At 39.5% G+C, this 27,167-nt stretch overlaps 2 protein-coding genes across 5 annotated transcripts in view; both read right to left on the reverse strand.

Moving 5' to 3' along the window:
- Positions 1 to 2,416: 2,416 nt before the first annotated feature.
- PSMG1 (proteasome assembly chaperone 1) lies at positions 2,417 to 9,944 on the reverse strand. The gene is made up of 7 exons (XM_072328860.1): positions 9,667 to 9,944; positions 9,489 to 9,589; positions 7,943 to 8,094; positions 7,497 to 7,559; positions 5,185 to 5,383; positions 4,472 to 4,608; positions 2,417 to 3,674 (listed from the first exon to the last, which is right to left on the reverse strand). The coding sequence occupies exons 1-7, from the start codon at positions 9,852 to 9,854 to the stop codon at positions 3,600 to 3,602; spliced, it is 915 nt and encodes a 304-aa protein (XP_072184961.1). The 5' UTR covers positions 9,855 to 9,944; the 3' UTR covers positions 2,417 to 3,599.
- Positions 9,945 to 10,747: 803 nt separating this feature from the next.
- BRWD1 (bromodomain and WD repeat domain containing 1) overlaps positions 10,748 to 27,167 on the reverse strand; it is a 49,764-nt gene continuing 33,344 nt past the window's right edge. The window contains exons 30-41 of one of the 4 annotated variants that reach the window (XM_072328848.1): positions 26,531 to 26,686; positions 26,201 to 26,321; positions 24,696 to 24,821; positions 24,002 to 24,080; positions 23,436 to 23,480; positions 22,036 to 22,179; positions 21,297 to 21,449; positions 20,850 to 21,019; positions 19,001 to 19,236; positions 17,669 to 17,854; positions 16,088 to 17,059; positions 10,748 to 12,740 (exon numbers count right to left, since the gene is read on the reverse strand). In XM_072328848.1, coding sequence (XP_072184949.1) covers positions 11,602 to 12,740; positions 16,088 to 17,059; positions 17,669 to 17,854; positions 19,001 to 19,236; positions 20,850 to 21,019; positions 21,297 to 21,449; positions 22,036 to 22,179; positions 23,436 to 23,480; positions 24,002 to 24,080; positions 24,696 to 24,821; positions 26,201 to 26,321; positions 26,531 to 26,686 — 3,527 coding nt within the window. In that variant the 3' untranslated portion in view covers positions 10,748 to 11,601. Of the gene's footprint in view, positions 12,741 to 16,087; positions 17,060 to 17,668; positions 17,858 to 19,000; positions 19,240 to 20,849; positions 21,020 to 21,296; positions 21,450 to 22,035; positions 22,180 to 23,435; positions 23,481 to 24,001; positions 24,081 to 24,695; positions 24,822 to 26,200; positions 26,322 to 26,530; positions 26,687 to 27,167 lie in introns of all 4 variants that reach the window. The other 3 variants (XM_072328830.1, XM_072328839.1, XM_072328819.1) reach the window with 3 other exon arrangements.

Consider the following 27,167-nt stretch of genomic DNA (forward strand, 5'->3'; position numbering starts at 1 on the left):
GATTTTTAAAACCAATCCTGAAGACGACTTCACAGACCACCCACCCCAATCCCCTGCTGTGGGCAGGGCTGCCCCCACCAGCTCAGGCTGCCCAGGGCCCCATCCAACCTGGCCTGAGCACCTCCAGGGATGGGGCACCACAGCTTCTATGGGCAGCTGTGCCAGCGCCTCACCACCCTCTGGGGAAAGAATCTCCCCTCTTATAGCTTAAAACCTCCTTGACCTATTACAATCTACCTATGTAATAAATCAGTTCCCCTCCTGTTTAGAAGCTCCCTTATAAAGTCAGCAGTGAGGTCTCCCTGCAGCCTTATCTTCTCCAGGCTGAATGAGCCCATCTCCCTCAACCTAACTTATCAACTATCAAAGGCACAGCACACACAGATACTATTTCAAGCCTGTTTCGGAACATCTTGAGTTTGCTGCTCAGTTGGTTGACGCACTGTCAGTGAGCTTCTGGCTCTCAAGGCCTGACCAAAAGGTCCTTTTTTTTTCAGTCCTCACAGAACGGGTTTGACACTTCAGATTTCTTGCCCCACCATTACGCTTTTCAGGTCAGAATGTTTAAATGTATTAAAAGTAATAGCAATAATAATAATAAAAAACCCAGGCAAGAAAATAACAGCTGGGTAAGTCACTGGAACGAAACTAACCACAGCAATGGATGCAGCTTCCCGCATCCACTTCCTGCTACAAACCATTCTCATTCTTTGAAATAAAATATGTTTCAGGTTATTTTTGTAAGCATGATGTTTAATATCATCCCCCCAGTGTGTAAATGCGTAGAATACAACAAAGATTTAACATCTGCTACAAATAATTATCCAGAGGACCTCGAGCCCCTCTATTTTAAGATTATTAGGATATGGTACAGGTGGCCAAATTATTAAAATATGGGTTCAATTCAATACTCGTGCATTTTCATAACACGCACGGGACGCTGACGTCTGGAAGCCACATGTCAGAGCTAAGAAGGCTACAAGGGAGAAGAGTCCGACCCCCACCTCATCACAACTTCCTTTCATTCAGGTGGTCGTAGAGAGTGACAAGGTCTGTCCTGAGCCTCCTCTTCTCCAGGATGAACAACCCCAGTTCCCTCAGCTGCTGCCCATCAGGCTTGTGCTCCAGATCCCTTCATACCTTCAGTGCCCTTCCCTGAACATGCTCCAGGGCCTCCATGTCTTTCTTGTTATGAGGAGCCCCAAACTGAACACAGCGCTCAAGTTGCGGCCTTCACCAGAGCCGAGTACAGGGTCACAATCACCTCCCAGCTCCTGCTGGCTGCACTATTCCTCATAGGGCTCTTGTCCAGCAGGACACCAAACAGTGCATCCACAGTTATAACCAACGAAACCTTCACTGACAATAGTGCTGGAGTAACCTGCACCACTCAGTTCTTTACAGGTGCTCTCTGTGCTTCTTCAGAGTTGAAAATGTATGTATCTCAATCGAATTCAGAGGCAAACTAAACTGAGCAGCACAGAGGCATCCTCTGTCACCTGTGGGAGCTGCTGGGAGCCAGCAGGAGATGCACAGTACCATTTGGACACCTCTCCTACTTTTCAACAACCACCTCAAACCTGTTTCATAGGATGACCAGCATACCGTTTTTCTACTGTGCTGTCCCCTTTCCCATATGGCTGCTTCTGTTTACAGCCACAGCTCTTCCATCTGCAGCATTCCTACCCATGGAAGCTCTTCTGAAGCAAGACCATCCCTCCGCCCCATGACTGTAGGGCCATGACAGCACTGCCCCTGAATCATCACAGGGGACCCTTCTACCTTCCTCCCCTGGGTCATTTGTTCCCTATGAGGCAGTACTTAAGCTTTAAAGAGCCAGCGGAAAAGAAGACCTTGTTTCAGTAAACCATGAAGAAAGGATCAAAGTCTGAACGTGACCCAAGATTCAAATATCAATCCCAAGCATATGAATCACAGTGCATTTGCCATTAAAAAAGCACACCCCACAGTCCTCTGATGAAAAAGCAGGGAAAGAAGCCACAATCTATTCAGTTAACAGATATTCTAGCTTCCAAGTATTACAAGTTTTCAGCCTGTTAGTTGCCAAGCTGCTAGTTTTGTCACTTTTATTAAAAACAAAACCAAGCTCCTGCTTGTGTTTTTCCAAGGAGGCTGTGGATGTCCCATCTTTGGAGGCATTCAAGGCCAGGCTGGATGTAGCTCTGGGCAGCCTGGTCTGGTGGTTGGCAACCCTGCACATAGCAGGGGGGGTTGAAACTAGATGAGTATTAAGGTCCTTTTCAACCCAGGCCATTCTGTGATTCTATGATTCAATGTGTTCAAGAATGTTCTCACCTATCAGCATAAGTCTAAGTGGTAAAAGCTGAGTTACAGCTCAAGGGATAATATTGTTAAACACTGTATATTTACAGTTCCTGTAAGAGCCTATTTTTTTATGAAATATTTTTCTTGTATTATTACTAAACCAAAAACGTTCAGTATACAAGTAAGAAATTGGTGCAGCCAACACACAACTCTTCCAAAGCAACAGAATTCCCAACTCAGATCAGTTGTAAAAACAGGTTTTAATTAAAATGCTACACAGAAGTAAACAACAAAAAACAAAACCAACATTAAAATAATAGGAAGAACCATATCCTGCACGAGTCTATATGAAAACGGGGTACCGTTTCAAGTAACAGTTACTTGCTTAAGTCTAGTTATATTACTGATGTTGAAATCAATGTCTTGAGTGATCATCAACTTCGAACCCGCATCAAGAATGTTCCACTACAGTGGCAACCGCGAGACAGCGTGCAGTTTAAAGCATCAAATAAAACCCCAAACTAACAGAAGTTACAGTGGGCTTGCTGAAGCCTGTAATTACTTCAGTGGACACTGACTTAGCCAACAGTTTCCCAATGAGAAGGGATGGCAGATTCACAGAAGGAATATACACTGTTCAGAAAGTTTCATTGGATGGACATGCAGTGTAAGTCAAAGTTAAAGGAAGCAGAGAGCTCCACGACTGCTATATTCTTTTTGCACCGAAGGATGAGCTGTGTGCAATTTAAAGATCTCTGTTCGCTGCCATCCTGAACTGCTGTGATCCTTTCCTCAGTGCATCCAACTCACAGCTCTCCCATGAGTTCAAACAAGACTTGCATTCCTGTGTCTTTGTAAGCTTATTTTCCACTAGCAGTTCCTTAAAACGCATCACTATATATTAAAAATATATGTATATACACATGTACATACATATACATACATAAAAAGATGCACATAATAATATTTTCTTCACCACAGAAACCTTTAAGTTAGGTAATATAAACTGAAGTAGAAAACAAACAAGAATACATTGACAGTGTTTACTATTTCATATATAAAAGTCAGTTTAGGTAAGACAACTCCCTCAGGAAGAAGAGAAGTAATTACTCATCATATTTAAGATATCCTTCCTCACAAAGCTGCTCCTGGAGAAAGTCTTCCGTCTCTTACAGACAAACTGTGTTTATTGTGATGAACTAGAAAGGAACCAAAACAAATTCTAAAGGAAAAAATCAAGTAGAACTTCCAAAGAAATAACTACAATTCCAAAGTGCTATGGAAGAAACCAGAGTTTAAAACAAGTGTCCTCTTTAGATGTAGATATTATTGTGAGTTTCGCCGGTTGTCAGCAGCTTCTTCAAAATCTTTGTGCTTTCAGATACATCCTAGGAAAAAGAAAAGATGATCAAAATTAGCAACGCTGCTAATCAAAGGCACCAAAGAAACTTACAGTTTAACAGGGCAATGGGGTTTACCAATTTGCCTTTCTCCTCCCTTGCATACTGGAGGAAAAGCCTGAATTTTCATTTGTTATTTTCCTTCCATAGATGTAATTGAGTACATTATCAGATAATGGCCTGGGTTGAAAAGGGCCACAATGATACCCAGTTTCAACCCCCCTGCTATGCACAGGGTCACCAACCACCAGACCAGGCTGCCCAGGAGCCACATTCAGTCTGGCCTTGAATGCCTCTCCAGGGATGGGGCATCCACAGTCTCCTTGGGCAACCCATTCCAGTGTACACCTGTTCTAAGCTTAAACATGTAGGGGTTAATGAGTTGCACTTAACATTTACGCTATAAATGAATGCTAACTGGCAATTTCCACACTTCAAGATGAAGTAAGTACTTCAACACACACAAATGTCTTCAGTCACTGAAATGGAAGTCCAAATGGCAAAACTGAGGAGGGCGTTGTGAACCAACTACACTTTGATTAAAGTATATCAGAAAGCAGCAAAACATTCACCTCAGCAGCCCAGAATGCCTTGATTTGCTCAGTTATTGCAAAACTACCTAACCATCTTTATAACTGAGTAAGAAGTTCCAACATTTAAGAAGCTTTGAGGTATGGCACAAATCAGTTAGGCTTTACAGGTTTGGTAGGCCATATCACCAGTCAAATGTGAGAAATGGAACGACAGACCAAAACTCTCGTTCATTTTTAAACATGAGATTTTACCTTCACTAAATTCTTCAAGGGTTTAGAAGAAAGCAGAGGCTTGAATGCTTCAATTGTAACTGTGTCCAGTTTGATGATATCAGTATAGCACTGGTACAATACTGCAGGAATCTGCCACACTTGACAGTAACTCAGAACTAAATACAAGTGAAAAGAACATAAATGTTACGTTCAGCGGCAAGCAGGTACGTGAGAAAATAAACTAACAAAAAGCAGTAATGCACAGTTCCATCTTTTTGGCTGGTAAATATCCTAAAGGGAAATCACATGTTTAATTAATAAACAAAGGCAATACGAGCTTTTGTTGGAATAAAACAAAAATGCAAACTACCAACAACAGATTTTTCTAGAAAAAAACGCCTAACTTAGCTCTTACCAGACAAGGTTTTCCTCATGGATGTTAACGTTAATTTGGTACTCTGCAAAGGAAAACCTTACAGAGGTTTACAGCACACGATAAAGCCACATTTAACCTTTACATGAGGCCAATCAGTAGCATCATGAAACCTATTTACCTCTAACAAACAGAAAGAGCTTATAAACCTCAAACTGGACGTGCTCGTGTTTTACAAGGCAACATGTAAGATGACAAACTTCCAAAGAGCCAATCTGGAAGACACTTCATATCACTGAGTGACAATTACAATTACAAACGGATTTTCTTCAAGCCGTATTTTATATTGCCACTGTAAGAAAGCAAGATTGAAAAATACCAGCAGCAGGAAGATCTCGCACAATGTTTGGTTGCTCCAGCAGTGGACAGCAGACCTCCCCTTTGAATTCTTTCGTCTTTAAGGCTTTCAGAAATGGAGATGGAAGCGTCCAAGTGGATTCCTGAGTTTTGTATTCAGCTACAGGACACGTGGAAAGAATGGTTACTTGCAAACCTTCCTTCCTTATATGGCCAAAAACCTGAAAGGAAAAACATTCATTTATCAGCAACACTTATGTTCTCACATTAACAATGTTAAAAACACAGACACGTATTTCAGGTTGAGCACAGGCAGCAAAGAGCAGTTTGGAAGACTAAGATTTGATTCTCTGTCTCCTGAATGAAAGTTTCACGTGGATTCCCTTCATGACAGAAGATAAAAATAGAAATGAAGAGAGCAAAGAGCTAACATATTTATCAAATCTACTAGTGCCTGCACAGAGTCAAGGGCATTTCAGCTCCTCACGCTGCCCAGCCAGCAAGAAGCTGAGGGTGCACAGGCAGCTGGGAGGGAGCAAAACCAGGACAGCTGACCCTGGCCTGGATGTCCCATAACATGTGGTGTCACACTGAACAACAAAACCGGAAGAGCTGGCTAGGGGGGCTGCCACTGCTCCAGTACTGGCTGGAGGTGAGCAATTACACTGCACATCACTTGTTTTGTCTGGCTTTGTTGCTACTGTTTACTTGTTTTCCTCTTTTCTTTCTCACCCCCCCAGTCCCTTTCATATTAAATTGCCCTTATCTCTCACCCACAGATCCCTGTGCTTTTCAATTTTCCCCCTCATCCCACAGCAGGGTAGGGATGAACTAATGGCATAAATGAAAATATCTGGTTCACGGAGACCTTCAGTATTTCCAGTTAATGACAATTAACAAAGTATACAGAACAGACCTGTAACTCAAGCTAAAAGCCTAACACCTTAGTTGTAAAGTCTAAATACTCAGTAACATTGACTTTGTTAAAACTGGACACTTCTACTGTTCAAAACCGCCCACATTTAAAATAATACATACGCAAGCAGCTGGAAAAACAAAAATGGAGAAGACAGCGAAAACCACAACAATCTTTCTTTGTTTTCCCAATTTAAATGAAGTGCAAAGAAGCAAAGAATACAGCAAAACCACAATGTTTAAGGTTCCAAAGTTTCTAAAATTTCAAGTCAACCACTAATGCCTCACCAGGTCAAGTAAACTTATCAACCAGCCATGGAATGACAAGAAAACCAGTTTTCCACAAACTTGGGTCTGAAATCCATGTATGACTCAACAAAGTTACCCCAGCTTCTCATCTCCTTCACCTTCCCACAACTGTTGTGGCTCTCTTGTACAGCCCTCCCCTGCACCCAGGTAATCCTCCTTACATGCTGGATTGGCCAGCTGGCAGGTAAGACAAAGCTTCTTGGGGACTGGCTGGGCATCAGTCAGCAGTAGTGAGCAACTGTTTTGTGCTCCAATTGTTTTGTGTGTGTACACACACGTACTATATATAATCACCATCTTTACTATTATTTCTCTCCTCATTTTTTTAGTAAACAGTTTTGTCTTTTGTTCTTATCTCTACCTTTAAGTTCTCCTTTTTGCCCCCAGTTCTCTCCATCCCACCGAGAGCAGGGGGGAGCGTGCAGTGTGGTGCTGAGCTGCCTGCAGGATTAATACACAACAACCAAATCAGCCATGCTTCTTTTGAGGCTAGGATGGGATCCACATCCAAAATCAACAGCCTGAAAATTCCCCCTGGATTTACTTAATTAAAATCAAAAGGATATTATTCAGAGGGGAAGCAGAGGGGTAAGGATCTGAATGACTAGCAGTACCTGCATCCTTGAATCATGATAGGTTTTGCCCATATACCAATCTGAGTATATTAACAAATGGGACAGATGCTACTTTGGAAGCAGGTTCTTTCAAACTTCCACCTTGTGAAAGAAACAGATCACACCCATTTGTGAAGACATCGCTTACCCTGAATTTCTCAATGTTTATCTGGCAGCTGTACAAATTAAGTTATAACATAACTTTATTACAGCATCCTCCCAAAGCTGAAATTCCAGTTCAAACATGTCACCGAAAAGATTAATAGGAAAAAGTTTGTGAAATGGGAAAGGAACAAAAGCGAAGCTCTCCAAAAAAAGTAACTGCACAGCGAGTTATGGTAAACATATTGCTAATTCTGAATGCGTTGAGTACTTAAGAAAGCCATATTTACAGTACTGTCACATATAGAAGAGTAGAGAGAAGAGGCAGATGCACTAACTTGAAGATTCCCAGTCCTAAGATCTCATTGCTCAACATGTTGTCTTGCAGTTATACCTTTTCAAGCCACTGGAACTGCTGATCTTCAGCAACATAGCAACTACACTGGCACAACAAAACCTGACAAAGAAAAACAAGGTTGTGTAAGTGGTTTATAGGACACAACACATACCACATGTAAAGGTGGTATGATGGCAACCAACAACTTGTTTGGTACTCCTGGGATTCTCTCTACCTCTATTTCAACATGAGTTTTTCATTCATAGCCTCATATGAAACATTCCACCATGTAATACCATCTGTGTTTTAAACTCCTCACACCAGAATTCCAAGTGGTTTTAGTGACCATAATGACCTTTCACATTTGCTTGTGAGGTTAATCCAAAATGCTGAAGCTGTAATGTCTTATCCCTTGTTTGTCCTGGGCAAGGTGGGGATGAGAGGAGCTTGCTCCCTTTTTCAGAATGCCAAAATACAGAGAAATTCACGCTTAAGTCACTTACTGTTGGATCTGATATCAATTGATAGAACAAGCAGAAAGAATCTGTTGGGAGGACACTTGTTGCATTGGTTGTTTGGCACCATTCATTCCACAGTTTCAAAGCTCCAACTACTTTCCAACGTACGGAATCCAGAATGAAAGAAGACAGGAAAGCTGCAAAGAATGCTCATGTTAATTTACCAAGAATAAAAATCTCCGTTCTACAAATAAACAGTTGGAGTGAAATATTTCTTTTTCAATATCCTCAAATTAAAAAGGTACAGTAAACACATTTTTACTGACACACGTTTATCAACCATACCCAGCAAAGATCATGAGTAACCTCATTGACTCAAGACATAAAGAACTGTTCTATATATAGGTAGAGATCTCTATTATTAACAACACATATTAAGAACTGTATCGCCACAATCAACTTGGATTCCTTCAGAATATACCAAGAGCGTGTGCTAATGAATATTATGTCTTTAATAGCTCTTAACTATCAGATTCAACAGATTTCTCAGGAAAATAATAATAGGAATGAAGTCATCAAGTAGAACTGAAACTTTGGCTCCAGGAAGCAGACACATGAGCATGCAAAACTTAGTGGCAAAAATGCTGCTGAATCAAATTACTATAAATCAGATTAGTTCCTATACAAGAGAAGACAGACCTAAAATGCATCTTTAGCTACTTTAAGAGGAAAATCCTCAATAAAGGAAAAAACAAGTTAAGGAGGTTGACTAGGATAGAGACAATCTAAATGTACAACTGAAGATGTCTCCATATCCAAAGGCAAAGAGCTATTCAGAAGCTCAAGGCTGCAGTATGCATGTGTGGGAAGGGGAAAGGTTGTCTCAAGACTTCAATGTGTAACCATCTCAAAGCACTATGAAGGAGCTTAGTACCAAAATGTAAAAAGGGGACCGAACAAGAAAAGTTGTAACAAAAAAATCCTTGCTCACAACTGATTAAAATCAAAGGTGAGGACTCAAAATCAGAAATTTCTGTATTTAATCCGTATTCTGCCAAGAACGTTAAATAAAACGGAAAGGGGATGAACAGGACACAGAAAATTTCCAAAACCAGCACAGTTCAGTTTCAGAGAAGCTTCCCACACTCAGGCAGGAAATGTTAAATCACATCCTAAAACTTGAGAAAGAAAAAGGGTGAGGGAAAGTAACACTTGTAATAGTAGCAAATGTAAACCACGTATTTGGTTCAGTGATCTGGGCAAGCAGGGATGAGCCAGCCACCTCCCAGGCATCCTGAAGTACAAGCAGAAGTGCTGTAGCTGACTGATGCACAGCTTTACGACTGCAGAGTCCTATTTGTAAGCACTGTACCACGCTATGTGCCATTATCAAAAGGCAGTTTCCGCAAATTAACCAACAATAAGAGCACGATGAAAGCCGAGGGTCACGGTCCCTCTTAAACCCAAAGACAACACACGTTCTGCATTACGTTCTGCATTCCCTCCCTATAATTCCACCACGGCCCGACCCAACAGGCTGCAGGCACAAGGACCGCGGTTTGGCCATTCCAACCCCACGCTTTCCACCTACCGGCAGCGTTGTGTCCTACGGCGACGACGAACCTGGAGCACGGCAGGGGTTCCTCGGCGGGGCTCCCCGCGGCTCCCGGCCTCCAGAGCGCGGTGATCTCCCTGTGGAGAGAGGCCGGGCTTGCAAGCAGCCGTCGGGAAGCACGGCGCTGCGCAGCGCTCGCTCCCCACGCCGCTACCTTTTCTCCTGCAGCTCCCTGCGGATCTCCCGATCCTCGGCCGTCTCCTCGGTCTCCTCCTCATCGTCCACGCCGGCCCGGGACGGAGCAACCACAACCTCCCCGAAGAACGTCGCCATCACCTCACCGTCACCGCCTCCCGCCTTCCTCCCCCGCAGGCGAGTACCGCGCAAGCGCGCCGAGTTCATTATCCCAGCCCTTCGACGCTCTAGCCGCGCCGACCATAGAGAGCGGGCCCGGCGGGAGGACCGGCAGTCCTAGGCCTCAAGCGTGTGGCCTCAGCCCTCCCTGCCTACCCGTGTCCGCCCCTTCTACTGGGGCTTATATCTCATAGTACAGTGACCATAAGCAGCTGCTGAACAATTCATTCAATGTATGGGTAACAGAAATGGCTCCTGACTTACTCTCTTTAACAAAGGTGCTCCTAAGAGGTGCGACACACAAAGCAACTCTGAAGAGCCACATCTCACTGAACACAACCGTGTTCCTATTGCAGGAACTAACTTAAAAGGATCAGATAAACATCGTGAACTTATTGAATTCTAACATTATATTAAAGGGGTTATACTCTAAATAAAGAAAATTCCTGAGGCAAGAGAAAAAAGAAACAACAAAACAGTACTTCCCTAAATCTATAGATATAGATATATAGATATCTATAGATATAGAGAAACACCACCACCAAAATGTGATGGCCAGTGCACCTTTTGGCACAAGGTCAGCAACAGTGATGGAGAAAGTGCTTCTCAGTAACTGCTGCCAGAGCTTTCATCACTTCACTGCCACTTGTATAAGCACTTAGTAATATAGTGATTATGAAGCTGTACTTTTATCCCCAAAGCCCTTCAAGATGTCTGATCTACCAGAAGACTAACCCACCAGCTCAAACACTTCAAGAATTGGTAAATAAACGGCAGCAATCCAAACCGATACGTTTAATCAATGCAAAAATCTAACATTAAAGCACTTAGAAGTTTAAATGCGGAAGACCAACAGAGATTGAGCAAAAAACGGTCTGGAATGTAAGAATCCTGCACCTCCAGCTTCTCACGCATTAAAAAAAAGAACAAACAGAACGAGCGTTTTGTTGCTTTTTCTATTTTATAAAGAAAACACACAAAAAACCCTTAGGCCCAAGAGTTCACCTGCATTTCATATTCTTAAGTTTACAGTATAGAAGTCACATTAATGATAGTACTACCTGTCAGTATAAACCCTCTCTTCACCAGCACCAATGTGCCTTTTAATTGGCAAATACGCTTTTCTCAACCGGTAACTGGTTCTAGTTGTATGTTTTCATTAATGAAGGTACAGAACATTTAACATCTGTACTAGCAGAAGCTGTAATGTCGTTAACTCAGTGACTGCTCATTACTCGTCTGATGCGATACTGGCATCCACCGAATTCTGATAGCGTACACTATTATTTATAAGCCTGTTAATATCATATATGATTTCTTACAGCATTAGAGATGTTTGAAATTTGTTCTTGAATGTTGAATGACCTAGGTAGTATTCCATTGCAGCACCCATAACAATAATACTCAACATACTGCTATTAACCTGTTACGCAGTGTTTTAACTTTCTTTTTTTTTTTTCTTCTTTTTTTTTTTAAACTCTCGTTATATGTAATAAAATACCAGTAAAGACAAAAAAAATTGCCCCTATAATGAGGCACATTTTGGCATCTGTGCTAAATGCTGCTACATGGGCAGGCAAGTGCAAGTCAAAATATGAAAAGGAGAAAGTCATGATCTAATCACATTCATAACTTTTTCATAGAAAAATATAAATATATTCCCTGAAATGTAGGACAAGGAAGAGCCAGCATCCAACGTGAGTTCTAGTGCTATTACCATTAAAAAAAAAAAAGAAAAAGAAAAACAAAAAACAAACAAACAAAAAAAAATGTGGGCTGGCTTTTCCTTTTAAGGTTACGTGTCGCAAGCTGCATCACCTACACCTCTGTCATCGTCATCATCGTCACAATCGTCATATCTAACAGTCCGCCTACCCCTGTTTCGAGTTCTTATCTTAGTACGCCGGTTAGCTCTTCTGTATTTGCTGTACTCCAGATCTTCAGAGTCATTATTTTCTTGGTTAGGTTTCCGACGTTTCCTTCGCTGGGGTCTTCTGGAAGGCTTAGGTAAACTTGACGTTTCTTTTCTAACAATGTCTGTTTTTCTCTTTTTTGTTTCTGTGGCGTCACTATATATACTGTTATCAGTTCCAGAGTCTGTATCAGAAGAACAATTGAGATTGGCTTTTGAGCTCCCTGCGGTGCCAGGTGTTTCCACATTCTCTGATACCGAGCTTTTTTCCTCTACCTTCCTCCCTGCCGCAGATTCTGATGTTTCTTTTAGGTCATTTGATAATTTTAATCTTTTCGAAGGAGCTCTGGATTTTCTATTTCGCGCTCTTCTGATAGATTTAGTTTCACGTTTAGCTAACTCAGAACCCGCCTCCTCTTCAGAGTTGCTCGTATGATGGTTGCAGGCTGAAGTTGACTGACCGCAAGTACTCCAATTTCTCCCATTTCCTACCTTGTGGTTTGTGGAATTCTCCTCTGAAGAGTCAAATGTATTTTTAAGAGCCGCGTCGCTTTCAGTTCTCTTTGTCTGACTCTCATTGTCATCATTCTCCTTTTTAGTCACTTCTATCTCCACCTCAGATTCTGTTTCTTCATCTTCAGACTCGCTAATGTACTTTCTCTTAGGAGCAGATGATCCAGAACAAAAATCATTTTTTCCATCAGAATCCTGTTCTTTCTCATTTTCAGACATCACGCTAATATCTATATCTGAGCTGCTGATCAGTTTTCTCTTGGATGCCACAGACGCGCTGCCATGAAGCTGCCTTCTGTTCTTTTTCACTGTGCAACCGCTCTCTGAGCTCGACAGCTCTTCCTTTGTATCACTCATTATCTTAATCTTATTAGCTGCCAGAGTGGCGCATCTGCGTGGATTTTTCTTTTCCGTCACATTAGACACCTTGATGTGTTTCCTGTAGTTAATGATACACGTCCTGCTCCTGAGCACTTTCCCACTTTGTCCAGGCTCCTCAGATGTAGATTCTACAAAACAAAATATTTTAAATTTCCTTTTAATAACTCGCATTCCTGAAATAGCTTATTTATTAAGCATAAACAGTACTGCACTTAATGAAATATGCGAGGACATGATGAGCAATCTACCCTAAGGCTTCACTAAGGAAACAGCCAGACACTCAGTCCTGAGCACGTTTATAATTCTCAGGACTAGTCTTTTGCTTTGATAAGAAGAAAAGGTTGTACAGTAGCATTCTGTAGCATCCCTGTAAAAACTGCCTTGCAGATTACCAACAACCAACAACCTTTCTCATACTCCTGCTTCCATCATTAGAGCTTTAACTTCTATTACTGTTTTTACTTGCTCTTTCAAAATGAGTTATTATAAGTTTTAGATTCTTTATTCTTAAGGAAGATTACAGAATTTTATACAGACTGAAGTCCTGGGTGAACTTCACCAGTTTAGAACTGCTTCATTTACATAGAAAGCACTTTAACCCATTTGATTTCTCTGAGACTTCAACAATAAAACTGCTTCTAAGAGTAAATATCCCAATTCATTGCTTTTAAAATAGCGTTTCCTTCTCATATTGGGTTGTAAACAAATATTCCATCTCTAAATACTAGGAAGGATGCTACCAAAAATAGATGCTTTGAACAGTTACCTTCTAAATAAAACAGAATTGCTAATAGGTATTGCTAAAAATTAAAAGCAAAAGTTCTTGAAATAAGCTGGGTTAGATATGACAAAAGAAAAATGCTGTTTTAGCAGGAATGTCTCTTCAAAAGTTCACATTTCTCAAAATTGATGCCCATCTCATATTTGTCTATAAAAGCAGCAAAGCTCCAAAGAAGATGTATACCAGGAAAGTATTACATTATATCAGGCTATTATCTCTTGATAATAGAAATAACAATCAATTTTACCATAGCTTGAACCCACTGCCTTGATGATTGTCTACCTGTACACTCTGCAGATGGATGGAAAAGCTATAGCAGCTCTTCTTTTCTTACTTCAAGGAAAGAAAGGCCACTAAATATTTTTCAAGTAGACATTTAAGGAGAAGGAGGTTTAAAGGGAATGCTCTTTTCTTATGGAGGGATGAAGAAAGCTTGTCTTGCTAATGCTATTTCAACTACTAAAACTAAAGGCCTAGTGTCTTTTGAGAATGACAGCTATTCAGAAACTGTCTGAGACAAACTCCAGTGAGGTTCAGTGCCTGGCTCCTCCTGGCCAGATTACTGCATTCAGCATTGTTAGAAGTTATTCAGGCTCCTGGGTTCCCCAATACATCACCTACGAAGTTAGGACAGGACAACATTTTCCCTCAACTCTGTAAAGAAAAGATGCTAGATAAAAAACAGCTCTACCGTGACAAATTCTTCGTGCTTTTTCACCTTTTTTCACATTGCAGCAGCTAATTCATGAGACCGAATGAAAGACTGAAGGACAGTAACATCACATTCTATACAAGACAGGAGTCCAGACTTCACGTAACACACAAGACTATTTAACCTATACAACCTGTACTCTGCACACAATCTCAAATTGGCTGTAAATTTGCATAAAACTTTATATATATTTTTTAACTTAAAGCTTCTTAACGGATTTAAAATCCACTCTGGTGTAACTGCAGCATTCCCACACATCACAGTAATAAAAGAGACAAGTCTGCATCAGTTTAGTGAAACTACACAAGAGTATCATGCATTAAATGCTGTCAAGGTACAAAAAGATTGTACAGACAGAGAGGATCAAATAAAGAACTCCATTAGCCACAAACTAGGATCTACAAGAAAACATTTACAAGACAGACAGCAAGATATAAAGGCCTTATCCACCCAGTCTACTGTTGTGACAAGCAGTCCTGTAGTACATGCTATCAAATTCTAAACCTGGGAGTCTAGGCTACAATACTGGGTAGGAATATCCAGCCATCCCTTGAGTCACATACACAGCCTCTTACATACAGCCAAATATCCAAATAAATTTATGTTCTATAAATACTAAAGGGCTTAAACAAAAAAAAAAGCATGTATGTACTCCAACAGTACACAAAGAATAGCTTTTACAAGTACAAGTTTGCTAAGTTTCTTATTTACAAGTAGCTATCAACCTCTTCAAGAGAGAGGAATACATGCACCTGTTGGTAAACCACAGTAAACAAGGCTGTGTTAATAGCATGCCTGCTACCCTCATTATTTGCTGAGGCGCAAGACAAGCTAGAGAGGGCACCTGCCAATATAGAAAATAGTTATTTGACTGTCTGTGGTAGTATCCCAAATTAGAGAGTAGATTAACTGAAATATCAAATACATGTTGTATTGTAAATGTTGTCCAGAGCTATTAATCAATTCATATGAAAGACAACACTTCAACAGAACGATATGGGAACCACTAACTCCTCGAATAAAGATAAATGAATGCCCAAAAGGTACTTATCAGGAACTCTGCACAGGACAATCACAGAATCACCAAGGTTGGAAAAGACCCAAGGGATCACCCAGTCCGACCATTCACCCATCACCAATAGCTCCCACTAAACCATGTCCCTCAACACAACATCCAAACGTTCCCTGAATACCTCCAGGGTTGGTGACTCCACCACCTCCCTGGGCCTCCATTCCACCACCTGACCACCTGACCTGACCTGAAGCAGTATTTCCTAATGTCCAGCCTAAACCTTTCCTGGTGCAGCCAACCCCTCCAGTCCTATCACCAGATACACAAGAGAAGAGGCCAACCCCCAGCTCACAACAACCTTCCTTCAGGCAGTTGTAGGGAGCAATAAGGTCTCCCCTGAGCCTCCTCTTCTCCAGGCCGAACATTCCCAGCTCCTTCAGCCTCTCCTCATATGGCCTGTGCTACTACTTTATCCACCAACTCACAGATTTTCATTATCGAACGTTTTAAAACAAGGAGCAGACTGATGAAAGAGAATGAATTCCTCCTTTTGAGATCTCTTGCGTGAAGTTCAAGATAATTCATTCACACATATTCTGCTAATACATACAGAGAAGAAAGCGCTGATTAAATATGAATACAGTAGGGACTTAATGACTTTTTCATAGACAAATGTAAACCCTGAATTGCTCAAGAACTTTTCAGCATTCATCACTAATTCTAAATACTGAAAAACCGCCACCATAAAACTAATAGTTTCCTTAGTGCTGTTTTGGTGAGCTCCCAGATCCACTGTCAGCATCACCACATCTTACAGTTCACCAACTGATTTCTAGTTCTTGTTTTTGAACAAGGAACACTATTACACTTCATAGAGTCCAAATCCCTCTAAAAAACCCACACTAAAATTTCCTCTGTTTAGTCAGTAGATGAGGTTAGATGCATTAACTCAAAATTATTATTATTTTACCTTTTTTGAAGATTTCTGTTTTTCCTTTTCTCTTCCGCTTTCTTGTTTTTGAAGAAGCATCAAAATAATTACTGTTATTGGAATCTGTTTCAGATTCTGTATCAGAAGAGTCATTGAAATCAGCACCAGGTCCAGAATTAGGGCTCGCTGTAATTCTACTTGGCACCAAGGTCTCTGAAACAACACTTCTCCCATCCTGTCTGTCTTCTGTTTCAGATTCCGCCGTGTCCTCCAAATCACTCAAGACTTTTGCTTTTTTTATAGGAGCAACAAGGTGCAGACCAAACAATTTTCTGGCATTCCATCTATCCGATTCGGAACACGCTTCATCCTCAGAGTTGCTCACAACAAACTTGTTTGCAGACACTGATTGTTCAGCTTTCTGATTGCTCCCATCCTCTGAATTATGGCTTTTGGAGTCCTCTGAAAAGCCTCGTGTGGGACTCCTCGTTTCAGGAGACACAGAAAGAGCTGTCCCTCGTAACTGCCTATGGCCATTGCTTTGCCAGGTTTTCGGTTTCATCTGTGTATCTGTCTCAGAATCTGAACTCTCATTTTCAGATTCACTTACAAATTTTCTTCGTACAGCAGATGAAGTAGGTAGAGAAAGAACTTTCCTCTTGGTAAGCTGCTCTTCCGTTTCTTTTTCACTTTCAGACTTCAAACCTGCATCATCCTCAGACCCCTCCAGTAACATTCGCCTGGCTGCAGCTGAGGCGTTTCGGTGAGGAAGTTTTCTATTTTTGCATCCAATGCCAATACTTTCTGAGCTTGAAACCTCTTCTTCCACATCACTCATTAGTCTTAATTTAGTAGCAGCCACAGTAGCACTTCTGCGTGGGATTTTTCTATGTCTCCCTGTACTATTACTCAGAGACTCAGATGTCGCCACAGAAGTATTTTCAGAATCACTTTCATATAGCCTTTTCCTGACAGCTTTTCTTGTATTCCCATTCTCCTGGGGAAGTGTACCTGTGAAGGAGAAGAAGGATTAAAGTCTTATGTTCAGGAGTAGTCATTTTTTTAGCCTTATCGAATATGGAACAGGTTCAACTCACAGACATGACAAAGAAAGCACATTCCCCTAGTAATAGGTAGGTGGTTTTGTTGTCTGGCAAGAAAAATTACTGAGCTATATCACAGAATCATAGAATGGCCTGGGTTGAAAAGGACCTCAAAGACCATCTAGTTTCAAGCCCCCTGCCATGAGCAGGGTCACCAACCACTAAGCCCAGTCTGCCCATAGCCACATCCAACAATTACATCATGAATTTTGGATTCCAGTTTTTTGAAAACTGCTTATATTTTATAGCTTCTACTTTAAAAACCAAAACACTTCAAGAGATGCTCTTGGCTTCAGCCCTCCTTACCCTAAGTACTGAAAAACAAAAAGTGAGATGTTCAGAAAGCAGCATTTTGAGAGCAACAGATCTACTAGTAACCAAACAAATGGTATTACAACATACAACAGTTCAAAAAAATACTAATTACAATTAGTTTTCTATGTACGTGCGTGTGTATATGCACACATGCATACACCTGGTTTATGGGCCATTCAGAAGACAGTAACTCCAATCTTACCTATTTGTTTCCTTTGAGCAGCTCGATTTCTGGTTACCCTACAATTGATGTTCTTTCTTCTACATACACCATTGTGTAGTGGAGGTGAGACAAGAGCCACAGAGCTTTCTTTGCTCTCTTCTGAGCTCTCTTCTGTAGAGGATGAAGATGATGTAGATGAAGCTAAAGAACCTTCTACTTCACTTTCTGCTAAAAAAAAATATATTAAAACCTCAATTAGAATTACTAAGCAGTTAGTTTTCATTTAGGAAGTACATTTTACTTACACTGGAAATCTTATTTTGTCACAATTTTATCAAAGAATACACTTTTTATCACGTCTTAATCTCTTGCACATATGAAACTTATAGTTCCATAAAGTATACCATTCCACATTTGTGAAGTGTATGGTGATAAGTCACTATGAGACGTGTTTAAGTTTCAAATAAAATAGCAAGTATGTTATCTGAAAACACCTCGAAGAGAAAAGCACCATAAAAAAACTTGAAATATTTGACAAATCTCTTTGGCCAGGATTAGTTTTTTTCTAAAATAAGCTGAAGTTTTACCAACGTAAAGTTTAGAAAGGGGAAAAAAAAGAGATGGGAAAGATTTTATGACCCTGGGAACTTAATCACAGAATCACAGAATTGTACGGGTTGGAAAGGACCTCTAGAGATCATCGAGTCCAACCCCCCTGCCAAAGCAGGTTCCCTACACCATGTAAATCTAACATAAAATAAAGGTTATACACCTGTGTATATCAAATACACCACGCTTTCCTCTCAAGAGTCACCCATTCACCACAACCACTTTCCTAGAACAGCTGCTTAAAGTGAAAAAAAAAAAAATCTATTACTGTATTTGGTTAAGAAGCATCAAATCATAATGGTCTGTGGGTCTACTTATCATCAGTCCTACTCATTCAGATTTGCTGTCAATCTCCATACAAAGCTATGGAAAAGTACCATCTATTTGACTGCGAAATAGATACATGAGCAGCAAAGACAGCTCTGCACCTAAGTAAACTACGGTAGCAATTAATTTCTTCTTAGGAATACTTTTTTCATTAATGAAATTAATCAGCTGCATTCTGTAAGATTTTACAGCAGAATATTCTTTAGTACACAGAACTTTTAATAATACATTAGTAAGTCAAAGCACACAGACACCTGCATTCCCTGAAATGCAAACTGCATAAAAATCCAAAGTTTTTCCATTGTTAAAGTTTGCGTTTTTAATTTAGAATACATTGGCAATTAGGGCAATTGTAAGGGAACAGAAACACTAGTAGGCAATGCATAGATAAAACAAAGATGAAAACCCTCATTTCAAACAGATTCCATTGATTACCTGATGACAGTGTTGAACGGTTCGTTAGTGTTGTAGATCTAGCTTTTCCATTCCTTTCAAAGGATGTCAGGCATGCAGAATCAGAGGATTCTCCAGACGAACTACGGTTGTAATTGCTAGCATTTGTCTTATGGCTTGCAACACAGGCTGCTCTGCTTGAGGTAGGCTGACTGAAAGAATCTTCCTGTTCAGATTCAACTTTTGCCTGAGACTTTAATGGTTTCTGCTTCAAATTCCTACTGAAAAGGGAAAGCAGTAGAGGCATCATAGCTCATAAAACTACTAAAAAGAAAACCAGACAGTTCAGTATATCAAAAGTAATTTTCTCTGAAAGCTTAATTAACCATATGCCATGTGATTTTACATTTAGTTAGTTTTATAATCTAATATGGTATGGGACAGTCTTAACTTTGATGAAGATAAGCATTAACTGCTTTTATTAATATAATAATCTATGCTCCTAATGAAGCTGAACAAGAAAAGACATTCTCTCTACACAAAACCAAAGATGGTAACACTAAATACCTTCTATACTAATGTCATCCTATTGTTGCAATCTGTTGGTAAACAACAGCTTCAACTTCTGTTGAATTCAGTCTCTTGTTATCTGCACATAAGCCTCAAATTATGTGCAATGCATACTAACATTATTCCATGATAAACTGAGTTCCAAGATCACAATGAAACAGCATCTTTCAAGAGCTGACTGTATAAAATTAAATGCATGTTTGGAGAGCAACTCAACAATTAGATTCTTCCTTAAAATACATTCTAGAGTACACTAAGCTACACTCAGTCCTATTTGATCACAGTAAATTCATAATGTTCTAGATGGGAAAGAGCATGCATTGTACATAAGCAACACAGAGGCTACTAGGCTAAAGAACATTGCTTATTATTACATTCAGAACTATTCTTTTGTCAGTTTGTTGCTTACAACCCAAAGTTTTCAGATATTTTAAAGACATGAGACATATATGCTCTCCTGCATAATAGTTTAATATCCAAACGCTCTCCAAGAATCCCCAAAGATTCAGTCGTGCAAAGCACCACTGAACTGTAGACAAGTCACATACAGTTCTTCAGAGAGGAAAAGCAGTGGTGTTTCAAAGGAAGATTCCTGCCTACACTGCTGTGTATTTGCAATGTTCTTTAAACTGTTTTGTTGGAAAATACTGAGAACCCAAGAAAAACACCCAGTAAAACCTCAAGTTCATCAGATATGCTTACAGTGTAATCTAACATTTATGCACAAAAGAATAAAGTCAAATATGCCAGAAATGTATTCTTCTAATTTTATTCTTAAAACCATATTACTGCCCCTTTACCGTCAGTAAAGGAAGGCCAGAGAGCAGGAGAAAAGCATATGCTCAATTCTAACAATTTACCACGTTTTGTTTTTGTATTTTGTACTATGTTTTACTTAATCCCATGTACAGATTAACAATTCAAGAGTAAATCATATCGACCGGAAACAAGCAGAATGCTACAGCAAGTTAAAAATAGAAGTTCCATAGGATTCAATTTCTTCTGCATGTAGTAAGATAACTAATACATATGCAGCAAGAACATGTTTTATTATTCTATTCAGATTAAAAGCTGATTTCATCACTGTACTATTTAGAATAAAGCATACATTAAACAATTCCTGTTCTATTCCTCAGTCCCTTCACTGTTCCACAGGCAATTTTACACTACCACAGAGCTCCTTTTAAGCAGGTTTATCTTACTGCAAGAGAAGCAATTCCAACAGTGATCACTGGAGTTAGCTAGACATTTCGTAAAACAACTGTCCTGTTCTGCTCTTACTAAATATGACAGCAAATATAGTCAGTTCATAATGTGTTACCTGGGTGTTTTGGTAGGATGCTGCGCTGAGCTTTGACTCTGAACTCTTCTGGTGTACCTCTGGTTTCTTCGTATCTTTTCATTCTGCTTCTGACCATTTTTGAAATCTGAAACAATTCTTCTTATTTTCTCTTCAAATAGTGCTGACAACCTCAAGGTCATACTATAAATCTAAACAAGGAAGTAGTTTATGTTAATAACTGAACCTTTCATCCAAGACTAACTTTTCTAAAATTAGAAACCGTACAGAAAGAAAAGGGAAATTTGTTTGGCACAATGTACTGTAGTGCTACGTAAGACATAAGCAGACATACAAATATTTTATAGCACTTCTCACCATTATCTACTCAACCAGAAAATTTACTGAAATACTGAAAAATAAAAATGACTCCGAAATAACACCTAACTGGATTTTTATAAGTGTAGAACCCCCAGCAGTAACATCTACCTTTGATTTTTTGTTTGGAGTATAAGACTTCGCATTACTAAATATCAATCTTATATCTTTGCACAGTTCCATTGGAGTGTCATAATTTCCAGCTTCCAGAGTTTCTTTCACTGTACCGAAGTCCATCGGAGTGTCTATAATATGTCTGTAGTCCTGGATAAGGTATTAAAAAAAAAGCAATTTGAGAAGTTGTTAGAGGAAAAACAATCATCTTGAATTTTACTTCTAGAATTCAACAGGAGCTAAGATTATCTTAACCACTGACTGAAGAAACAAGTACTTAGCACAGCAGATGCTAAGCTTCTGCTGAAACCACTTCACTTAAAGCCTGCATAATATTACATCTTATAAAATCTTGCATGTTTTCAAGATAATCTTTGGAATTTATTAGATATCATGATGTGATACAACACCACATACTTGCACATACAGTTCTTCAGTTTCTTTTCTCCCAATTTACCTCAGCAGCAACTACTAACAATAACAAGGAATTCATACTTCAAATGCACACATGAACCAAGACCTATGTTGTGTCTAGATGGGAAGCATCAAAGAGAAGACAGATTCCCAAAACATGCAGATAACTGCAAAGGCAGTAATGCTGGCAGTAATGGGGTAGCAAGGAAATGATGCAGCTACAAATAAGGATTTCAGGCTGTGATCTGTCCACCTGCTTTAGTTGCATCCTTGAAGTTAACATTACATGCAAACAGGTAACAAGGTTAATGGAACAACTTACAGGATATTGGTCCAAATCAACTGGCTGTCTAAAAGGTTCAGAATCTTCACACTGGAAAATTAAGTTCACAAGCTCCATACACTGTTTTTTCCAGCAGTTTTCATCATAGCCATTTTTCATGCTTTTTCCTCTTTTCCCCCGTCCCTTGAAAGAAAGCCAGGAAAAAAACATCATTGAAACACTGCCTGAAAAACTTCATCTAACTGGAATTATTTCAGAATCACAGTATCAGTCACAGAATCATAGGGGTTGGAAGGAATCTCTGGAGATCACCTAGTTCAAAGCCCTGTTAAAGCAGGTTCCCTGCAGTAGGTTGCACAGGAAAGCAATCAGGTGGGTTAGAGATATCACCAGAGTGGCCAGCCTGTTCCAGTGCTCTGTCATCCTCACAGTAAAGAAGCTCTTCCTCATGGTAATATGGTACTTCCTGCATCCCTGTTTCTGCACATTGCTCCTTGCTCTACTGTTGCACACCACTGAAAAGAGCTTGCCCCCATCAATTTAATTCCCATATTATAGATATCTGTAAGCACTGATAGGTTCCCATCTCAACTTCTCTTCTGCAGGCTGATAAGTCTCAGGTCTCAGCCCGGAGCATCCCCCTTACAAGGAATGGCTCCTAATCATCTTTGTGGCCCACCAATGGACTTTCCCTAGGATATCCCTGTCTTTCTTGATCTGGGAATCCCAGAACAGGACACAGCACCCCGCATGTGACCTCAAACAGGGCAGAACAGAGAGGGAGGATCACCTCCCTCAATCTGCTGGCCACACTTTTTTTTAATGTGCTCCAAGATGCCATTGGCCTTCCAGGCCACAAGAGCACGGTGTATCAGAAAAATGCTCCTCCACACCACTGCCAAGTGCAAAAATACACTTCCTGGCAATGTTTTGTAACAAAACAACTAGCAGTTTTCTTTTCCTGATGTTTATTAATAACTGACAAATCATAGGGGTTTTTTGCCTTTCAACGTGCTGTCTTGAGGTTTGTTTGTTTTTTTAGTACCAAAAAGCACACAAAAATATCTCCTGATATCTTCCAAATTAAGAAGCCTGAATAATATCCATTGTTAAAATGATTGTTTTTTGTTTTTTTTTTCCCTGAGCATCTTTCACCTCAGTATCAGCCAGATAATTCAAAGCCGTCACACTGAACAACATCTATATCAAATTTATGACAGAGATTCTCCTTGACAATTGTATGGAATAAGCACAAGCATGTTAAAGCAGTAACGAACTACTTATGAAAAGCATTTCGTTTTTTTTTGCTGTCAAGGAAAAAGAACTGTGTTTGTTACAAAACAAAGCATCAGTCCTACAGTATTTTAGTACAGCTTTAGTAAACAACTTTTTCCCAGCAAACTTGAATTGAGTATATATGGAAAAGATTAGCAACTCACTTTTCTTCTTCTATATGATGTTCTCGGACGACATTTTTCATCATCCTGCATGAAAATAAAGGTTATCTATTTATTTCCATAAATAATTTTAAAATAACTGTGCGCTCAAATTATTATTAGACATTTCAACCATTAGACAAGGTTGAAATAGACTTTTAGTCTTTTTTTTTCTTCATTTGGACAAGAAATGAGCATATCAAAAATTCAGCACAGCAAGTCTTGGAAAGTAAGATCCTACATTACTATGAATTAACATGCTTTAAAAGTAAAATGTCACTAAACACAAAATTGTTCTATTTGATGGCAACACTGATAGCACAACATTTTTTGTTTTACTTCTGAACAAGTACAGACAATTCAAAATGTTTTCAATTAAAGCATATCCTCACATCATCCCTCACTTTCCTGATATATTCAGTCTTTCTCTTAGCTGTGTAAATATAGATACACACAAAAGGATCTCTATTTTAAAAAAAATGAGCAATTTTGCCATGAATGCTGGAAGATGAGTGGTATTTTCTTACTACTTATTGCATTTTTGCAATTATTTGTATGAAAAAGCTTACCAGATCATCAGCATCAAGACGATCTTGTTCATCATCTGTTGTGCTACATAGGTCAAATATGTTTGTACAGTCTTGATCACTGTAACACAATTAAATCTCTTGTTACTAAAATAGCAAAATATAGCTATCGCTTTCTAGACAGACAAACCCAAACACAACCAAAAGCTACAAAACTGGAAGCAAGTAAGAATAATCTGAAATATAAACATCATAAAGTGATTAGATCACTAAAGTAATGTTAAATACAAAAATCTGCTATACTATGCATTTTAGAACTAGTGAGCCAAGTAGGGTGAAATTAGCATTAGGAATTTATCTACTCAAGTTAGACTGCCTACATCAACTTCAAAATAAACCTCTCAGCTGAACTCAAGTCTGCAACAAGAATTTCTGCAGGGGCTTACATTACAGACTGATCTACTTTCAAGTCAAGTGACATCTTCATACTGTATACAGTAAATGCTACCAATGGAAAAAGTCAAATCTTCTCTCTATCAACATATATTTCAGTATTTTCCCAGTTAAAATGATACTTGTGAAGAATTACATATCTGTCCTGCAAGTGCATTGAAAAAAAAGATTAAGAAGTCAAAATAATAGGATTCATAATAAAGGGATCCTAAAGGTGTTCATGCTCCCCCACAGTTTTCAAACACAATCATTCAAGCACTATGTGAATTAAAATGCTACTCACTTGATGAACTTTAAGAGCTGCGTAGTGATCTTTTTTGCAGCTCTAGCGATAGCGCTCCCAGGTTCATTGAAGGTCCTGGCATTGCTTTCGATGTATCTTACTTCCCAAACCAATGCAGAGATTCTCCTTAAAATTAAACAACATTGCACCTTTAATACTAAGCTGAAAAACTGCAAAAACTCTCTCGTTAATTTTCTGTCCTAATCTAACATGGATAAACATTCCTTACTTTAATAATCATTACACCTATTTCCAAGTTTTCACTCACTGAAGTGTGTTCACATACACAGAAGCACACAGAAGCAATTAACGTAAGTAATTCAAGGAAGCAAAATCAACAGTGCACATCTTTGTTAATTCATTTTCCTGTTCATTACTGACAAGTAACCCGCAGCAAGCTTGCAAAGTTCCGTAAAGCTTTGGTTTCCTTCTTAACATTACTAATTCAACTAGCCTAGTAAGCACCAGCATTTAATATCACCGAATTATGAAATTCCACTGAAATGATGGAACCGAGGATCACAAATTCCAAGGAATCCTTAAAAATCCATGCATTTTTAAAAGGCTTTTTTACCGTCTTTGTGGTAAAGTCCTGTCACATGGTGTAGATTGTGTACTACGTTCATAGTTTTTAAGAATAAAAACAAGACACAAGCAATAGAAAAAAAAAAAAAATAGAGTGACAAGAAGTCTGGTCTAAACACATTTTCGAATACACCGCAGCCATGATGTCGTCAAAATACCTTGCTCTGAGACCAACCGCCGCTTGCAACACTAGAGGGCCCGGGTTCAAATCCCCCTTGTGGCGCAAGGGGTAGAAGTGCCGCTCTGCTACACTAGAGGGCTCGAATCCCGGGAGTTGGACTCTATGATCTCTAAGGTCCCTTCCAACTCGCACGATACTATGATACTATGATACTATGTCATACATCCTCTCCCTCTGTAAAGAAGAGATTAGTAGAAACCACTACAAACTAACACTGCAGAAGCGAGCTAGCACAACTACACAGTGTTTTTTTGCCACTGTATTTATAATTCTTTATAAATTTAAAAGCCATACTCCAGGTTTTCATTTCCACGTGTACAGAATTTCAAACCACTTCCCAAGACATCATTTCAGTCTCACTGAGGAAGAAAATAAATATTGACATCTCTTCATTTTATTTACAGACATGCTGAGCACAAGCCCAGATGATCAACACCCCTAAATTTCTGTAAGAGGTATGGATACACTGCACATCAGAACTTATCAGCCCTGCACTTAAGTATGGCAGCATTAAGCCTAGAAACTGTATCAATATAGGCTGAAATCAATTTCCTTAAGAACTAAGAAACAACAACAACCAAATTAACATTGCTACAGAACACCTGCCGAATTCAGGTACTAGACTATTGGTTTTCAAAGTGTTTATAAAAAAAAAAAAAGGACCAAAAAACATCTAGATCATCTCCCAGTGTACAAACATAAGGCCACGTTCTGTCTGGTTTCTGCAGCTAGTACTAACCTGTAAAATCGGTTGGCCAGTCTTGTTCGAATAGTGTTCAGGTCTGTTGGGTAAGCAATCACGGTACAGTACTTGGGATATGTACAGAGGTCAACTGGACCAGCAAAAGCTGCTGAAATGTCTGTTAAGAAACAGCAAAATTAACAGGATTATTTACAGATGCGTATGCCTATGAAAACTAAACGAGGCTTTTAAATGGCTTGTAAAACCACCCCTGATAAAACCAACGATGTACCAAAATATAAACATCTGAGTACAAATACAGTGAGAGAACTGCATGTAAATCTAACTCTAGGAGTAAACTACCTAAAACTGAAAGGACATTCTCACCAAGAGTCAGAAGTTGGTCAATACCACTGATAATCCGTTCACAAGCTTCATCGCGGGATCGCATCCCCCACTCCCCTTCTTCGGGTTTGTACAGTAGCTTCTCCATTTCTTCAAAAGTCACAGAAACACTAGCTCCTAATTCTTCAGGCTGATCAACTGAAGAGTAAACAGAACATATTACACCTCTGGGTATCCTTCCCCTCAACTCCACAGACTGTTTTTAGTACATTTTTAGTCTGTTTCTGCTTTTTTCTTTTTTAAAGCTAACGTCCTCATTTAATTTGAGCACTTGAAAAGGAACAAGATCATGAGGGTTCCTGATCACACATAAAGGGAAAGATCTTCAGTCCATCTTTGTGTTGAATAGGACAGAAATAGGAGCTTCCATTAGTATCTGAGAGTCTCTCAGTTAATAATGAAAACATGAAAGAAAAAGGTCACTGCTAGCATGCCGATTATTGTAATCCACAGATATGCCACACACAATTCTGAAACACATTTCAGCTACAGCTGTTGCAGAGACAAAAATAAAAGCAAAGCAATTTAACAAGGTTAGTATGGATCTTCAAAGTCCACAAAAAGGACTATTCCCTGTACTCAGCTCTGGTGAGGCTACACCTCGAATACTGTGTCCATT

Source organism: Excalfactoria chinensis, chromosome 1 (assembly GCF_039878825.1).
Source record: "Excalfactoria chinensis isolate bCotChi1 chromosome 1, bCotChi1.hap2, whole genome shotgun sequence".
Classification (NCBI taxonomy): Eukaryota; Metazoa; Chordata; class Aves; order Galliformes; family Phasianidae; genus Excalfactoria; species Excalfactoria chinensis.